At 47.2% G+C, this 15,957-nt stretch overlaps 1 protein-coding gene across 2 annotated transcripts; it reads left to right on the top strand.

Moving 5' to 3' along the window:
- The first annotated feature begins 3,433 nt into the window (after positions 1-3,433).
- LSG1 (large 60S subunit nuclear export GTPase 1) lies at positions 3,434-15,238 on the top strand. Of its 2 annotated transcripts, XM_080349917.1 has the most exons (14): positions 3,434-3,545; positions 3,628-3,745; positions 3,972-4,092; positions 4,602-4,688; positions 5,518-5,604; positions 7,671-7,731; positions 8,453-8,629; positions 9,826-10,251; positions 10,555-10,656; positions 11,444-11,587; positions 11,892-12,015; positions 12,635-12,714; positions 12,917-13,090; positions 14,413-15,238. In XM_080349917.1, the coding sequence occupies exons 1-14, from the start codon at positions 3,465-3,467 to the stop codon at positions 14,590-14,592; spliced, it is 1,962 nt and encodes a 653-aa protein (XP_080206043.1). In that variant the 5' UTR covers positions 3,434-3,464; the 3' UTR covers positions 14,593-15,238. The 2 variants fall into 2 exon arrangements, with proteins under 2 accessions (XP_080206043.1, XP_080206044.1); XM_080349918.1 differs by lacking the exon at positions 3,628-3,745 and having other exon boundaries at positions 3,469-3,545.
- The last annotated feature ends 719 nt before the right edge of the window (positions 15,239-15,957 follow it).

The following is a 15,957-nucleotide window of genomic DNA, read 5'->3' as shown; positions in this document are numbered from 1 at the left end:
TGGTGCTGGCATGCTTCTGTGTGTGGCTGGAAGGAAAGAGATTCAAGCAGCTGCAGTTGTGCACAGAGCAAAATTGTCTTCGTGTCTTTGCAGGGGTGCCTTGAAGGGGTTTCTTAATGGGTCTGCTTGTCAGGCTGAGGCTGGCAGTACCGCTGAATCAAGCATTGTGAGCCTATATGAATAATGAATAGCCATCACATGAATATTTGAGAGATGCAGTCCTGAGATCTCCCAGAGCTGCCGTAGAGGAAAATGGAGGAAAAGTTGTTCAGAAAGAACAATGTTTCCTTCAGGCAAAAATGTACGGGTGCATTGGCTTTTGAAAAAGAGCTGCTGCTGCTGCTGCTATATAATTCTCAGGATTTGCATTAAAAACTGGAGCAGCAGTTTGGCTCCAAGGCAGAAGTTGGGAGGGAAGCCAGCCCTTTTTTTGACACAAGTTGATGATTGCAGTGCAGTAGAAGGACAGCAGATTTTATTTCATCTATGCAGTGGGTTTTGTGAGAAGTCCCAAAGCCATGGCCACCCTCCAAAGAGCCAGCAGTGCTGAGCACTCAGTTAACGCTCCTCAAAGGAGCAGTGAGAGGTTTGGTGATGCACAGGGGGTGCCTGCTCTCCAGGGACAGTGTTGTGCTCCAGCCCTAGCACTGCTATCGGAAAGATGAGAGTGAAAACAAGGCTCCGCAGTGAAAATCGTGTTCATTTTGCATGTCATCGTCACCGCTGCATCGTACAGGAGCAGCCTGCAAATCAACAGGTGTATTGGACTTGGCAGCAGCATGCCCCTCTCCTCCACTCTCTCCTTGGCTGTCTACACTCATGGCATGCACACACGGGCTCCAAACTGTCTTTGTACAGCACCTGTAACAGCATCTCTTCCTTGGTGATCCTTTTCACTGCATGCAATTAATTCAGGCATAAATGTATCCTAGGAGAAGCAGGTGGTTGTGTTTAGGTAAAACCAGAAAAAGTCTGTGTTGCACAGGTAGGCACAGTGGAGCAATAGGAGTGGGCAGAGAAATGTTGCAGTTAAAAACAGGCAATTGGGACTCTAGCCACAACTCTGGTATCTCTGTCACCTGGATCACCCAATCTGTATCTCCTTCAGCACAGCTCTGCGCAAAGCAATCCTCATTGTGCTGCTGGTGTCAGCAGACAGAAATGATTCCTTACTGTTTATGACATGCCCAGAAACATATCTGTAGCAAGGATGAGGCATTTCTTCAGCAGCTCCTGCAAAAGTGTTGGGAAATATCTGCAGTGACTGTGCCTGGAGCACTTTAGTCTGAAAACAGGGAATATCATGGGAAAACAGGGCAACGTGTGGGAAAAACACCCCAATCAAAACGCACAGTTCTTCACTTTTCAGGTTACCATCAAACCCCAGTGCCCCCAGGATGCAGAGGGTTGCAGGCAGTGGAGCAAACCTGAGTCTCCTCCCACCAAGCCAGCACTCCTGTGTGTCCCCAGGTGTTTCTGTTTCCAGCCCATGCCACTGGCCATGGCTACCCATGTCCCATGGAGGGCCACCAAGCTCTGTGCTCCCTGCTGGTGGCTGTGTCGAGACCATGCTGCTGGGGCTGTGCTGATGGGATTATTAAAGCATTTTGCCCATGGTTGGGCAGCCTGCGAACAGCATCACGTGTGTCTTGGCTGTGGGGTTAGAAGTGCTGCCAGACCCAAGGTGTGGGGAAAGGCTGGGCTGGCTGGCTGCTCTGGTTGATGATTATGCAATGTAGAAGGAAGGTAACTTTTAACTGAACTATAAAAGAAATAAAATAGCACCTATATTACTGCCTCAGTGCCCACACAAAGACCTGAGATGGTTTTATTAAAGATGACTTGATTAAAAATGAATTTACTAAATCACCACATGCTGTCTGCAGCCCACCAGCCTTTCACTGAAGCACCTTGTGTAAATGAAAAGGCAAATGCTGAGTCTGCTTTCATCTGCCTTATTTGCCTTTAGGAAGCAAAGACGGGGCTGGGCCAGCCTGGCAGTGGTGGCAGAGCTGGGATAAGCATGGCAAGGGTTCAGACGTACTCTTGAAATTTATGCCATACCGTTGCCCGCTTTGAAAGAGAGAAGAAAGGAAGAACTGCGTCTTCCTAGACAGTGTTTATCGTGAGGAGGCATCATGTAGTGCTGAGCGTGAGAAAAGATGGCTCCTGCCCATGGAATTTTGCACACTGCCATGCTGCTGGTGAGCAACACCTCAAGCTGAGCTTTGCCTGCCTCTTTAGGCAGTGCTTGCGTTTTCCAGGGATTAGCCAGGTTATTCTCTGATTACAACTGATACACATTACAGAGTTATGGTCAAAAACGTCTGGCCGTAACCCAACACCGATAAAGGAGAAATGGTTCATAAATCAGTTCACCGTGCAAGAACAGGTTGAGTTGTTTATTAATTTAACCTTCTGTCCCATCTTGACCTGGGCTGGCCACAACAGCTTCTGCCAAAACCCGTTTGATGGTTCCTTGGCTGGGCAGGCAATATCTTCTGTCCTGCAGAGATGCCCAGGCTCTGGCTAGATATTGGCAGCTACCTCCTAGCACACCTTCCACCGCTGCATCCAGGATCCCTCTTCATCACCATCATTCCCCATACGCACTGTTTCTTGGGTTGAGATGGCGGAGACAGGGGACAGGGATCCTGCCCTGTGCTGGATGTGTTATAGGACTCAGGAACAACCCCGGCCCCAGGAGCTTGTGTCTTCCACTGGAGGGACACACAAACCCCCTGCCCCATTGCCAGCTGCTGGGACAGGATTTCACACGCCTCGCTGCTGGTGTTTGCTTCCTAGAGATAGCATCTGCGCCAGGCCAGCTGGTGAGTGAAACCAGCCCCCGCAGCCGTGGGTGCTGCCGGGGCTCACAGCCCTGCGCCCCGCCGCGCTGCCGGGGCCTCCTGCAGGCACACAGACCTCGGGCCTTGTGTTCAGGAGTGCCTCGGGTTTTGTTAGTGCCGCACCTTAACGGTGGCGCTGGGGGCTGCTGTGGGAGTGAGAGGGTTAGAGCTGGATTTGGGGAGGGAAGCACCAGGGAGGTGCGTGTCCATGCTGAGCACCATGGGGATGGAGGGATGGAGGGATGGATGGAGGAATGGATGGAGGGATGGAGGAATGGATGGAGGGATAGATGGAGGGAGGGAGGCAGGGAGGGATGGACAGACGGGCAGGGCAGTGTGGAGATGAACAGAGGGATGTGCACTGGTGTTGGTGGGCAGACGGACAAGCAGGACAGCGTGTGTCTGGGTGCCGGACGCACGGGCTGTGAGCACATGAACGATGGAGCCGCAGGCCGGTCCCGGGGGCCGCTCAGTGGCGCCGCCCGGCGGGGAGCGCGGGGCCGCCCCGGAACCCGCCTGCCCGGAACGCTGCTGCGGGGTGCGTTGCGCGGCGGAGGGCCTGTCGCGGGGCCGCGGAAGCGGGACGGCCAGCCCGCCCGTTCCGGCTGCGGCGGCATGGGCAAGAAGCGGGGCGCGGGGCTGGGCCGCTGCCTGCAGCGGCAGCGCGGCCTGGAGCGCCGCGGCACCTCCGCATGGGTAGGGCGGGGGGATCGGGGCGGCGGGGGCGCGGCGGGAGGCCGGGGCGGCCCGGGCTGACCACGGCATCTTGTCCCGGCAGCTGCACGCCAGCGAGGTGGGCGGCGAGCGCGGCCCGGAGCTGCGGTCGGCGGCCGAGCAGAGCCCGCTGGAGGAGTTCCTGGCCACGGCTGAGCTGGCCGGCACCCGCTTCGTGGCCGGTGAGGAGCCGGGCCGGGTGCTGGGGTGCGGCTGGCCACGGAGAGGCGCCCAGTGCCGGGCGGGGGCGGATCCAGGGCTGCGGAGAGGGGCCCGGGGGGAGCCGGGACCGGCTCCGGAATGGGGCAGAGGGAGCGGGCCTGGGGCTGGTAATGGGGTCGTCCTGGTGGGGTCCTGAGGCGGGGCTGGGGACAGCCGGTTTGGGTGACTATCTCTCCCTTCCTGCAGAGCGCCTGAACATCCAGATCGTGTCTGCCCAGAGCCGCACCGGGCTGCTCACGGCCCAGGAGGCCCAGCGCGTCCAGCAGCTGCACCAGGAGAACCGGCACTTCCTGCGCATCCCGCGGAGGTGAGTCCTGCAGGGCCAGCTTTCTGCCCTCTGCTTTGCCAGCGCTCTGTTGTTGGGGAAGCCGCTGCATGAGCCCACTGTAACTTGCAGCACAAGTGCCTGCCTGCTAGCCCCAGCTCACCTGTCCTGGTTGTGTGGGTTTCATGCTCAAACCCTGGCACTGCTGGAGCTGGTGCAGCCAGGCCACCTAGTGAGCCTTTCCAGAGCTCTGTGCATGGTGGACAGATGAATCTCTCATCTTTAATGCCCTATAAATCTCAGCTCAAAAAAACAGTTTTGTGAGATCAGTTGTGCATAGCGTAGTGTCCTTTCAGCTAGTTGAGTTTAGAAGGAGCAAGGAAAAAGCCAGACTTAAAGCTGCTGAAAATAGGTGCACACACATCTGAACTATAACCATCACAGTGTAGCTGAACGTGTGGTGCCTGTGTTTGTTATGGGTGGTTGTTGCAGTACCGTAACTGGTCTAACTGCTGCTTCTGACTACTCACGCCAAAATGTGTTTCTTACAGGCCCCATTGGGATAGGACAACCAGTGCAGAGGACTTGCAGCAAGCAGAAAGGGAGAGCTTTCTTGAATGGAGGCGACAGCTTGCCCAGTGAGTATGCCTCTTGTGTCTGGGTAAGTAGTTGGTGACATTTGGAGACACAGGTAGCAGTGAGTTATATTTTTCCTTGCTGGACCAATAAAATGAACATCTGGTCAGTAGCAGCTCCCTGTGCTTGTTCTGGAAGGCCGGACAACTCAGCCACAGTCCAGACACGTTTGTGTGCTCTGCAAAGCGCTCTTGTGTGTGCACATTCTTGTATTGTTTTTAATTAGAATTCTTCAGGATGGAGTGTGATGTTCTGCTTTTGCCTGTGGTGTTGTGAGCAGCATGCGGTGCTGCCAGCCTGTGTACCACAGCTCTTGCTGGGCCTGTGTTGCATCTGTTAGTCTGGAGAGTGATGTGGTGTCCGCTCACGCTTGTGAACCCACATTTGCCTGAAGTCCTTCAGGTGGGGGTGACAGTGACTCAAGGGTTGTGTAGAGCCATTTCAGGTACCATCCCCAAATTCGTTATTTTTATCAGGTGATACTGGATGGAGTAATAATTGCTGGCATTTGGGGTAACTTCTCTGGTTTGTTATTGTGGTTCTGAAATTTCTCAGGCAGACTTTGGATGAGTTTTTGCTCTTTCCATCATTTACCATTTCTTCATTTTCAGGATCAGGAGCCATTAGGTCACTGCTGAACCAGTGCCACTGACACCAGTTTATCTGGGGCACTTGATCTATTTGCAGAGCTAGCAGAAATAATACCTGGTATACGAGTCTGATTTGATAGCTCTCTCTGAATTAAAGCCTTGTGGATATAAGGAAGACGTGTTGGTATGGTTATTGCCTGACATGAGCCAAATATGACGTCTTTTTTCTGCTTTGCCTTAGCCTTGAGGAAGAAAAAAAGTTAATTCTAACCCCATTTGAACGAAACTTGGAGTTTTGGCGTCAGCTTTGGAGAGTCATTGAAAGAAGGTAAAGTGTATTTCTGTCTGCTTTTTAAAAGTAGTGTTTGATGTGTTTTCCTGAATTAAAGCTTTTGAGTCAAGCTTCAAGTATCTCAGCACAAGAAAAACAATTACAGTTAGTAGTGTTCTGTTATCAGCACTGAAGTGATTTCGTTTTGAAACAGTCAAGGGCAGCTGCTTGGTGGTGCACGCTGGCTCTCGGCACTGTGATGCTGTAGGTGGTTTGCTGCGAGCCTCTGATGATTTTTCAGATACTGGCCTCTTCCAGTAACTCTGTGTTGGAGTTGTCTTTGAGAATGTGTCTTCAAGGTCTTTTGCCAAGATTAACCCTTTCCCGTCTTTCTCAGCCAGGCAGCTGCAGCCTGACAGTTGGAGCAGGAGGCAAGGGACATCAGCTAAATCTTGGGATAGAAAGAGCCTCTTGGTCCTCGGCCTCTTGCCATGCAGAGAAGTTACAGCAGCCCACAAAAGACAACAGCCTGTCATATCACAGAAATGGCTTTGTTTGCTCTGCCGAGTTGTAATACAATAGGAGTGCTATCTGCTACATTAATCTAACTGGGGCATTTAATTTCACTAGTAATTAAGTTTGAGATCATCTCATCTGATTTTCCTAAAATTGAAAAATACTTCACCAGTGAGGTCATGGTGAGCTGGTCCTTTCACAGAAGTGGCTTTGTATTGGGTGCTGCTGGGCCTTTGGCTGGGAAGGAGCTGGGTTGGGACCATCCACTGTGGGGTATCATGGTGTGCAGCGTGAGCGTATTGTGTGTTTTGGGGTAGCTGGAATGTGTTATTAATTTATTTCTGCTCTTGTTGGCTGACACTTAATTTGATCTGTTGTCAGCCTTTTCTTGTGTTTGCTTCAAACTAATTGCCAGCAGTGTGATTCAGTAACTTCTCTGTATCCCATCCCAGTACTGTAGTGCCAGCTGTCTCTTATATTGATTTTTTTCAATTTCTGGAGCTGTTCAGTCCCTCTTTGTACCCATGTGGCTTATAAAATTACTCTCTTGGGGGGTTTTATTGAATTTTTTTTTTTTTCCTGTTGTTGGTTGGTTGGTGTGTTTGTTGGTTGTTTGTTGGTTGTTTTTTGGGTGTTGTTGTTTGGTTTTTTATGTGTAACCAAATGCCTAGTGAAGCTTGAAATTCTTCCATTCAACCCCTGTGGTGTTTTGAAGCTGCCCCGAGTTGACAGAAATCCCTGTCAAATAGAATCAGTACGTGGCAACCAGTATTATAAATTACGTGCTTGGAGAAGTTCTAATGGGAGAGGGTGTAGTTAAATTTTCCCTCTCCTTTTGAAAAAAGAACATGGATGCCTCTGGTATCTGAAGCCAGTGCATTTAATTTGTGTGTAGAACTGGTCAGTCTTGCTCGTACATGTGGTCGCAGCTTGGTGTCTGCATTTGGAAGGTGTTTCCTAAAAGCACACTTTCAGGGCCTTGCTTGCATGGGGGAGCTACACGTTTACTGGAGTCTAAGGCTGTTCTTTCACTGTTCTGTGCTGTTTGTGACAAGAAGAGCACAAAGGAAGTTTTGAAAATGCTTAGAATCTGCAGGTCATTTTTGGGAGGCTTAGTACATCTTGCCCCATGAAAAGGGGACAACAGTGTTTCCAGAATAGCTCGTAGTGTTGGAAAACCACCTCTTCTTCCACTCCATAGCCACTCTGCCGAATTTTGGGGATGAGAACAGACAAAAGTAAAGTTGTGTTATCACAGCTTTTAGTAAAATTCGAAAGGACAGAATACCAGCAGTCTGTGTCTTGCCTGCTGAGCACTTTTGGAAGGGTGGGTAGATGGATGGGCAAAACTTGGATGCTTGCTTTCCCCTTCACCTGCTGTACTGGGGATTAGCTGAGTGAGGCAGAAGCACTGGACAGCAGTACTGGCTTGTGGTGTGTGGGATGCTGAGATGCTTTGTTAATTCAGTAAAGGTTCTTAGTAGGGCAATACAGTTAAAACCCCTAAAATTCCAGGCAAAACCTAAAAGCGAGTAATGTGCTGCATCTTGTTGCTTTGAGGCAGGGCAATAAACAGTATTTCATGGGGCTTTCTTCTGTTTTTGCAGTGATATTGTAGTCCAGATAGTAGATGCCAGGAACCCTCTTCTGTTTAGATGCCAAGATCTGGTAAGTAAACAACTTCATTGAGTGTTGTCTTAATTTTATTTCTTAGAGTTTGTATGATTTATTTTTTGATTCACAGATTCAGTCACCTTGAAGCTGTTCTGCTGTTGTGCCTGACTGGGTATCTTATTTAGTTATGCAAGACTTCTGGCATCAGGATATTTTCTTCATTGTTTTTTTGATATTTCGCACAGTATTGTGGATTTAGAGGCAGTTCTGTAGATGTTGTGTTGCAGATATTATATTGCTCCTCACTACCCACTAAAAGTGTCCACACTTAAAGAATTCTTCTGTTTAAAAGCATAGTGGAATAAAATGGGCAAGGATTACTGGGCTGAAAGTGAAGAACCAGGAAGAACTGAAGTGACAACTTGGTAATGATGATGATAGAACACTGTGCATCAGTGAGATAAGAAATTGCTCAAACACTTGATCTTAGGAGTTCCTGCTGTGAGATGCTGATTAATATCTTGCTGTAGCTGGAAGCAGAGGAGGTGGTTGCACACGTGGCCAGAAAAAACCTGTATTGTGGTAGTTGCATGCTTCATTTTTTTTCTTGTAGCTGTCTGTTAAGCACTAGTTCCATCTAGCCCAGGGGATGGTAAGCTTGGCTACAATCATGCGGAGCTGGATGGGGTAACTTGTCTTTCTGCTCTTGTATCACCTTGCAGGCAGGAGGAGTCTAAACCAGAGTACGAACTGATCCTTCCCTTGTTTTCTGCAGGAAAGTTACGTTAAGGAAGTCAGCAATGACAAGGAGAACATGATCCTGATAAACAAGGCAGATTTGCTGAGTGAGGAGCAGCGGGCTGCTTGGGCTCGGTTCTTTGAGAATGAGGGTGTTAAGGTGGTGTTCTGGTCCGCTTTGGCAGAGTGCAAACGACTGGCTGGAGAAGCAAAGGTACTGTAAATGTCCACTTCCAACTGACTATGTGCTGGCTGCCTCTGATAACTTGCTTTGCAGCTACACTTGTGACGTACTGGAGTACCTTTCTAGGAAAGGCACAGTCCTTGTCTCAGGGAAGGATTATTCTAAGGACCCATGCAGCTGTAAACCAGCATTTTAATGAATGACTTCGAGACAAAAGAGAGGAGAGTAAAATGGTGAATAAAGTGGTGCACCCTTCAGTCACTGTTTGTAGTGATTGCAATTTCTCTTTCAAGGTTAAAATAATACTGAACTAGAATGTAAATTTGTTCCTTGAGACTGCTGATGAATAGCTACAGAAGCAGCCCTTGCAGATCTGTTTGTAAATTCGTAATTCATTGGAAGAAATGGAATCCTTTCCAAGAGGGATGCTGTGAGGGATGTGGTTATCCAAACAGAGGATTATTCTCTCCCATTCTGCCCAGTGGAACAGACTGTGCTGCTGCCTCAAGTTACATGTTATCAGTAAATGCTGCTTGCAGGTTTTACTGGGCTCACCTGTTACAGACATCACTATTCAGCTGTGGAATATCCCACAACTCTTTTCAAAAATACCTAATCTGTTCAGCTGGTTTGCAGTTCTTAGATAAAGTATTTTTACAGATTGGTTTAAAAGTGAGATTGAAAGTGTTAAGTCTTTTCTTTTTTGGAAAGAAAAACATCTTTCTTTTTACATGTGAACTGTTTGCAGGGAAGAAATGTGAAGAGTTGACTGAAAGAAAGATTGACATTATTTTAATGAAATATTTGGATCTGGAACAATATGGTTTTGTGTTCTGAACTTTTTGAAAAATTAAGATTCATTCCTATTACTAGGAACACTTGATAATTAAAAAAAAAATGCTGGATGCTGCTGCTGCTGTGTGTAAGGATGCTGTGGGTGTGTGCATGTTCACAGTTGTGCTTCTGGAGAGAAACCTCTAACAACTTCACAGTGAAGCTAACAATGCCTCTTAGAATGCTTTAAGCCTTCTCCTAAGACAGGCTAAGTGTTTCTACATCCTACTTAAGACCCCTAAAAACCCCTTGTGATGTTGTCAGGAGTGAATTGTCAGTCTTTGGGATCTGGCTGATGAAAAGGTGTGTGACTGCACTGCAGCAACTGCCGTCACAGCAAGACTTGATATTTATTGTCTTTACATTTCACCTGTGAAATACTGTTCACACAGGAACTAGAACCTGAAGATGTAGCTGAGGACTCGAGTGGTTCTGAGGATGAAAGCTCCAGTCAAGAAGAGGACAGCACAGAACAAGATAGTGCAGAAAGTGCATCCACAGACAGTGCTTTGCAAACTGTAACCCAGGTTCTGCTTAGTGATGATGACAGTAGTGATGAATATGAAGACTGTAAAGATGATGAAGAGGAAGCCTGGCAGACCTGTTCTGAAGATGAAGGTTGGGACAAAGTAAATGCTGTTGTTCCAGAGAGGACAGGAAGCAGGACTGATGGTGCTGCGGTGCAACATGTAGCGCAGCAGCAGAACAGGAACATCAGGAACTTCAGCCATCTGGTACAGAGAAATGAGCTGCTGGAGATATTCAAAACCATGCACAACGGACCAAGGGTGAAGGATGGGGAAGTAAATGTTGGGCTGGTAAGTTTGACTTAGTGCTTAAATGGAACTTACATAATCTAAATTTTAATTCCATATGCCTTCCGTGGAAAAATTAATCCTGTAGCCTGTCTTCCTGTAAGAGTAAATAAAATTGGCAAGCACAAATCACTGAAGGTTTTGTGCAAAGATTAATTCTGAAGTTCCTGGAGCTCAGTGTTCCTCTCTACTTGCCTTAATTATTTTGTACTTTTTATTAAAGTACTTTTGTGTCAGAGCTCTGCAAGTCTCCTGGCATCACCCTACCTGGTATCACTGTTACCATTCCATTTCTTTATCATCTAGGTGGGTTACCCTAATGTTGGCAAAAGTTCGACGATCAACACAATCCTTGGAAATAAGAAGGTGTCGGTGTCTGCTACGCCAGGCCGTACGAAACACTTTCAGGTATTGCTAACAAAGAACATCGATCTTTTTATTATTTCCTTTTCCTCAGTGGAAGAGACCTTCATTGTGAACTAGTTACAACCATGTGGACTCACTAAGAACTCTGCCAATCTGAACTCTGCCCAGCAGAGTAGATTTGAGAGGGTTGGCCTTGAAGTATGTAGTTTTGGAACAGTCTGAGAGTCACTCATAAGAGTTGCTGTGCACTGGGAGATGTTTTCCATCACTGATTTTATTTAGGTAGCTTAGCCCTTCTTTTTCTCAACACCAGTCATGAGGAGAGAACCCCCAGTAAGTCAGTGCTCCTCCAAATAGCTTAAGGTCAAGCTTTCAAACCATCCTTTTTGTCTACAGTCATTGCTGAGAATTAAGTCTGGTTATGTTGCCATTTTCATATTGCTCAAGCTCTCAATTTTGAAGTACTGACTTCACTGCTGTCATGAGCACTGTGGGATTTGTACTTGTGCAATCTCCTACCTGCTTCAAAGGTTGGACATAGTTTAAGCTTTCTGGAATGCTTTTTCCTCTCCCATCAGGTTGGAGAGCTGAAGATCTTGCTGCCCCCATCTGGACACCTTATTTATGAACTTTGGAAGTGCTGCTGTCTTCCACATCAGATTTCCTTAATTTGTTGGCTGGGGCCAGCAGGGCAGATGTCTCTTAGTAGAATTTCTGCTTATTCTCATTTGTATCCATGTTTCATCTATGCATTTCATTTTCTTTTTTCTTTTTCCCTCCATGAACACTGACTTGCCTTGGTGAACTAATTGGTTTTTTTATTGTGTAGACCCTGTATGTGGAACCTGGCCTGTGCCTTTGTGATTGTCCTGGTCTGGTGATGCCATCTTTCATCTCTACCAAGGCAGAGATGATTTGTTCTGGAATTCTGCCTATTGACCAGATGAGGGACCATGTGCCACCCATCTCTCTAATATCCTTTGCATGGGGTTTGTGGGAGTGTCTGCAGGCGTTGGATCTGGACTGTGCAATGTAGCATGGCCCAGCTCTGCTAGGGGCATGTGTGCTCGTGTGTCACAAGTGATGGGGACACACATTGGATAAAACAGCCCTGCTGGGTAGTCTTTCCCCATCTCATTTCATGTTTATCCTATTGTCAGACTTGTATCATTTTTCTGGTTTGCAGTGAAATCCAGAAGTAGCTCCTGTTGTGTGCTCTGGGGGTGACTAGGACTGTGTAGCTGAAAATCACCAGGTGGTTTCCTTCACTAGCTTACGTTTGCCAGCATATCCCACGGAATGTTTTGGAAGCAACGTATGGAATAAATATCATAAGGCCAAGGGAAGATGAGGATCCAGATCGAAAGCCAACAGCTGAAGAGCTGCTAACAGCATACGGATGTGAGTGATGACCCCTTTAGCACCTATCACCTGCGCTGTGTATGTGGTACTGAACACGGCCTTAGGAGAACTTTGTAAAGTTAAGTCTGACTCAGGCTTGTCATGCGTTGAACCTCCCCGTTAGGACTTGCCCTCTTCTCAGGACGGGCTTTTGTTAATGGCTCATCTCATGTGTGTGTCACAGTGGCGCTTTGCTGGCTCTGTCCGACAGATGTAGTGATTGTGTTGAGGATGTCAGTGAAATGCCCTCCCAGTCTGTGTAGTGTGGTGCTCTCATCCTTCTAGACACCTCCTGTCAACTATGTCTTCAATTAGACTCAATAATGCAGTGAAGTTTAATCTCCCTTCTCTGATTCTCTGATGCAGTTAATCTTCTTTGGCCTGAAAACAAAAAGGAAGATGTCCAGTCTTATCATTCCATTTAGTTTAGGATGCTTCTGTAGCACCTCTACAGTCAGCAATGTTCCCCTTTCCTTCCCGCTTTCCCCAATAGAAGCCTCTTTCTCAAGTAGTGGGTTTTTTTTCGAGAGAGGATATGCTGTGCAGTTAGGCAGCAGAGAAGAATGTGTCAGTGGTCTTATTGTACTGACACAGAATGTACTTTGGATTTGTCTTCCAGATATGAGAGGTTTTATGACAGCTCACGGACAGCCAGACCAGCCAAGATCAGCTCGATATGTGTTAAAAGACTATGTCAGTGTAAGTGCTTCCTACATCTGGGTTTTCTTTCCTGCTAGGAGGTGAATTGAAGGAGCAGGAGGGAGCACAGTAAAGTTAATTCTATTTATCTGGATAAAATTAACATGTATTAAAATACTCTATAACTTCGCAGATGTTTTCTTTCCTCTCTGGGTCTCTCTGTGAGGTTTTTTTGTAATAATTGTATCCTATTGCTTTACAGGGGAAGCTGTTATATTGCCATCCACCTCCTGGCATTGACCCAAAGGATTTTCAGCACCAGCATCAAAGATGCCCAGAGAACAGAACCGTGCAGGCTACTGCACAGGTGAAGCCTGAGAAGAATACCAAAGCAAAACAAATTGAAAATGTGGTGGACAAAACATTCTTCCACCAGGTAAATTCTCGAGGAGATTTATTTTGGGGATTTTTACTGGAGCACTGGTGTGTCATAGTTACTGGAAAAAATAGCTTTGAGGGCGGAGGGGTGCTGGGTTGTTAATGGTGTCAGATGCCATTGGCATCTGCATGTAATTTCTATCCAAGAGCACTCTGTTCTTTTTATTATCTCCTAAATCACTGGGAATGTCCTAGGTGACTGAAAGATAGCTAATGAAGTATGCATAGTTGATTTTTAAAAGGTCAACAAGGTGACCCTCATCATTATGGGCATAACATCAATCATGAGCAAACAGAAGAATGACTGGGAAGAAAGACAAGGAAGGAGGGTGGTGTGACACAGCAGCCAACCAGGAAAATGGTTTTGGACAAATAGGTCCTTCAAACTAACTTTCCTTTCTTGAGATGACCTATTTAGGTAACATGATAAGCCAATTGATTTAGTGCTACATGGTTGTTGTGACTCAGAACCTGAAATCAAATGAATGGAACACAAAAAACAGATTTAAAAATCTAATTGAGAAATCTCAAAGTGGAAAATAGGAGTTTCTCTGAACTTGTATGCTTCTTGTTAGGTCCCACAGAGATCTGTTTTGCCCCTACATTACTGAAAAAAATGACTTGAAACATCAAATCTCTAACTGATAGGTCTGCATACCCAACAAAGATGGGAACAGGGTGTTTAGCAGTGAAGAGGATGGGTCATTGACAGTGTGATCCATTCTGCCTGGTTAGCAGGATATGAACAGTATTTGTTCAGCTAAAGATAGTCTTGCATTTTGAAAACAAGAACTCAGGCCCTTTTCGAAAACAGTGAGCTGTTTCGGAAAGCTACGACCTGAAAAGAATTTTTGGGATTACCAGACTCTTCCTCTGGCTGCCCAAAGTGCTGGCACAAGCTGTGAGCTCCACAGCACTACCCACGCTCCAGACTTGAGCAAGTTATTTTAGTCTCTGGCTTTCACAGACGCCAGATGTATTTGCAAAGACAATTCTTTGTGTGCAAAGCGGAGACTGTGAGAATCAATCCTAGCGCCATAGCTAATGTCTGTCAGAACTGGGTGTATCGTCAGTGCTCTGCTTGCAGCGGCAGACGCTGAGGACCTGGTGCAGCAAGGCATGGCTGCGGACACAGCCGGAGCATGCTGGCCCACTTGGGCTCAGCTGTGCAGTGTGACCTTTCCTGCAGCTCTGGAGCTGGGGGCTGAGCAGGTCTTGATGGGTTTGGGCTTGCCTATGTCTGTTTTTGTTAACGTATCACAGTTATTTGTGGTTAAATGTCTTCTTGTCGGTCACTGGTGATGGTGTCTCCTCTTCCAGGAGAACGTTCGTGCCCTGGTGAAAGGGGTCCGGGCTGCCATGGGATACCGGCCCGGCAGCGGCCTCGTGCCTGTGACTGCACCCAATCCTGGGAGTGTGGTAGGGAAGCCCTGGAAGAAACACGGAAACAGGAACAAGAAGGAGAAAATTCGCAGGATCACCAAGCACCTGGAGGCTTAGCTGTGGCACCAGCATCTGCCCTTCCCGGGGCAGGGACTGCACTTGCCTGCGGGGCTGAACTGAGGGGGAAAAAATGGATAAGCAGGCATTGCTAGTTCACCTGGGAGCTCCGTGCTACAGAGTGGCCTGAGCAGGGAGTGAGAGTGGGCTCTGATAGTTGGAGCTCATCCCTTCTGAGAACAAAAGAGTCCTGGCTGTTCGTGTTAACTGGAAGCCAGCCCAGATGTTTGACTGCTGCTGAAACATCCTTTCAATGGGAGCAGATGGAGCTGTACGGGAATGTTTTTTCCTTCCACAAAGGATGTGTTTTATAGCTGGGATCAAAGCAAGCCCTGTAAAACTGACTAAAATCTTTAAACAGTTGAATCTCAATGAGTGATGTTTGTTATGTTTTGGTTTGAGACACTGTTGCTCATCATTTCTTTTTTTATTAAGCTTGTTTGTTGATTTGACAGAACAGTGTGTTGAAAATGAGGTGCAAAGATCTTTATTGCCATCTTCCTTCTCTGCTACACCAGCCCTGTTCTGTAGAACTTGGTACTGAAGCCACTCCCAATCTCCCAGTTTTCGAGCAGAGCACAGCACACTGTGCAAGGAAAATGCTGCTTTTATGTCCTTCACACTGAGCTGGTATCAGTTGTTTGTGTGACTTACATCGGTATTTTAGAACATCAGCTCTGTGTGACTGGCCAAAAATCTGGTGCTATTTTGTCCTTAAATATATTTGAGATTTTACTTCTTATGTGGTGTCATGTTGTCTCACTGACCTGTTAGACGCTAAACTGGTCGCAGAAGTGTCATAATAGCAGATTTTAACACATGCGTTAGTATTTGACACTAAAAAGACCGTACTTACTTGGGGTCAGACATAAGTGAGATTTACACCTTGGTCACCCTGCTGAGGAAATGTTTGTGCACTTGGTCAGTGCTCTTCATTCTTAGTCCAGCACGGGGAGTGTTGGTAAGACTGGAAACACTTGCAAAGACAAATTGTGCTTAGTTTTTAGGTGGTGAAGCAAAGTTAACAGATGATGCTGGTCTCTGATACTAAAAAAGGGTTTGCTGTCTTGTAATTTTGTCCTTGCCAGGCCTTAAGTATGGATAGAGAGATGAAAGCAACCACTGAGCAAAGCCACAGCAGACGTGGGGCAGGCAGCCAAGCTGGTTTTGGCTTCGTGACCCTTTGTCTGAGTGTCCCGGACAGCTGATTTGCTCTGTGTATGCAGGGGGTCCCTGAGAGCAGAGCTCTTGCCTTGGCTTCTGCTTCCCTAGGAGTCCCTGCTCTCAAGTTCTTAATTGCATCACTGGAGGGAAGAGATTCTAAAGAGATTCTGCCACTTCTAAAATTAGAGCATAGTTATACTG

Source organism: Nesoenas mayeri (assembly GCF_963082525.1).
Source record: "Nesoenas mayeri genome assembly, chromosome: 9".
Classification (NCBI taxonomy): Eukaryota; Metazoa; Chordata; class Aves; order Columbiformes; family Columbidae; genus Nesoenas; species Nesoenas mayeri.
The sequence above is the reverse complement of the archived record's forward strand: the minus strand, read 5'-3'. Positions and strand labels throughout refer to the sequence as shown.

What these genes read in the sequence shown, in the direction of transcription:
- LSG1 (XM_080349917.1), top strand. Translation starts at nt 3,465, where the DNA reads ATGGGCAAGAAGCGGGGCGCGGGGCTGGGCCGCTGCCTGCAGCGGCAG. An exon ending in CGGCACCCGCTTCGTGGCCG is followed by an intron (nt 3,746 to 3,971) that starts GTGAGGAGCCGG and finishes CCCTTCCTGCAG; the next exon opens with AGCGCCTGAACATCCAGATC. An exon ending in TTCCTGCGCATCCCGCGGAG is followed by an intron (nt 4,093 to 4,601) that starts GTGAGTCCTGCA and finishes TGTTTCTTACAG; the next exon opens with GCCCCATTGGGATAGGACAA.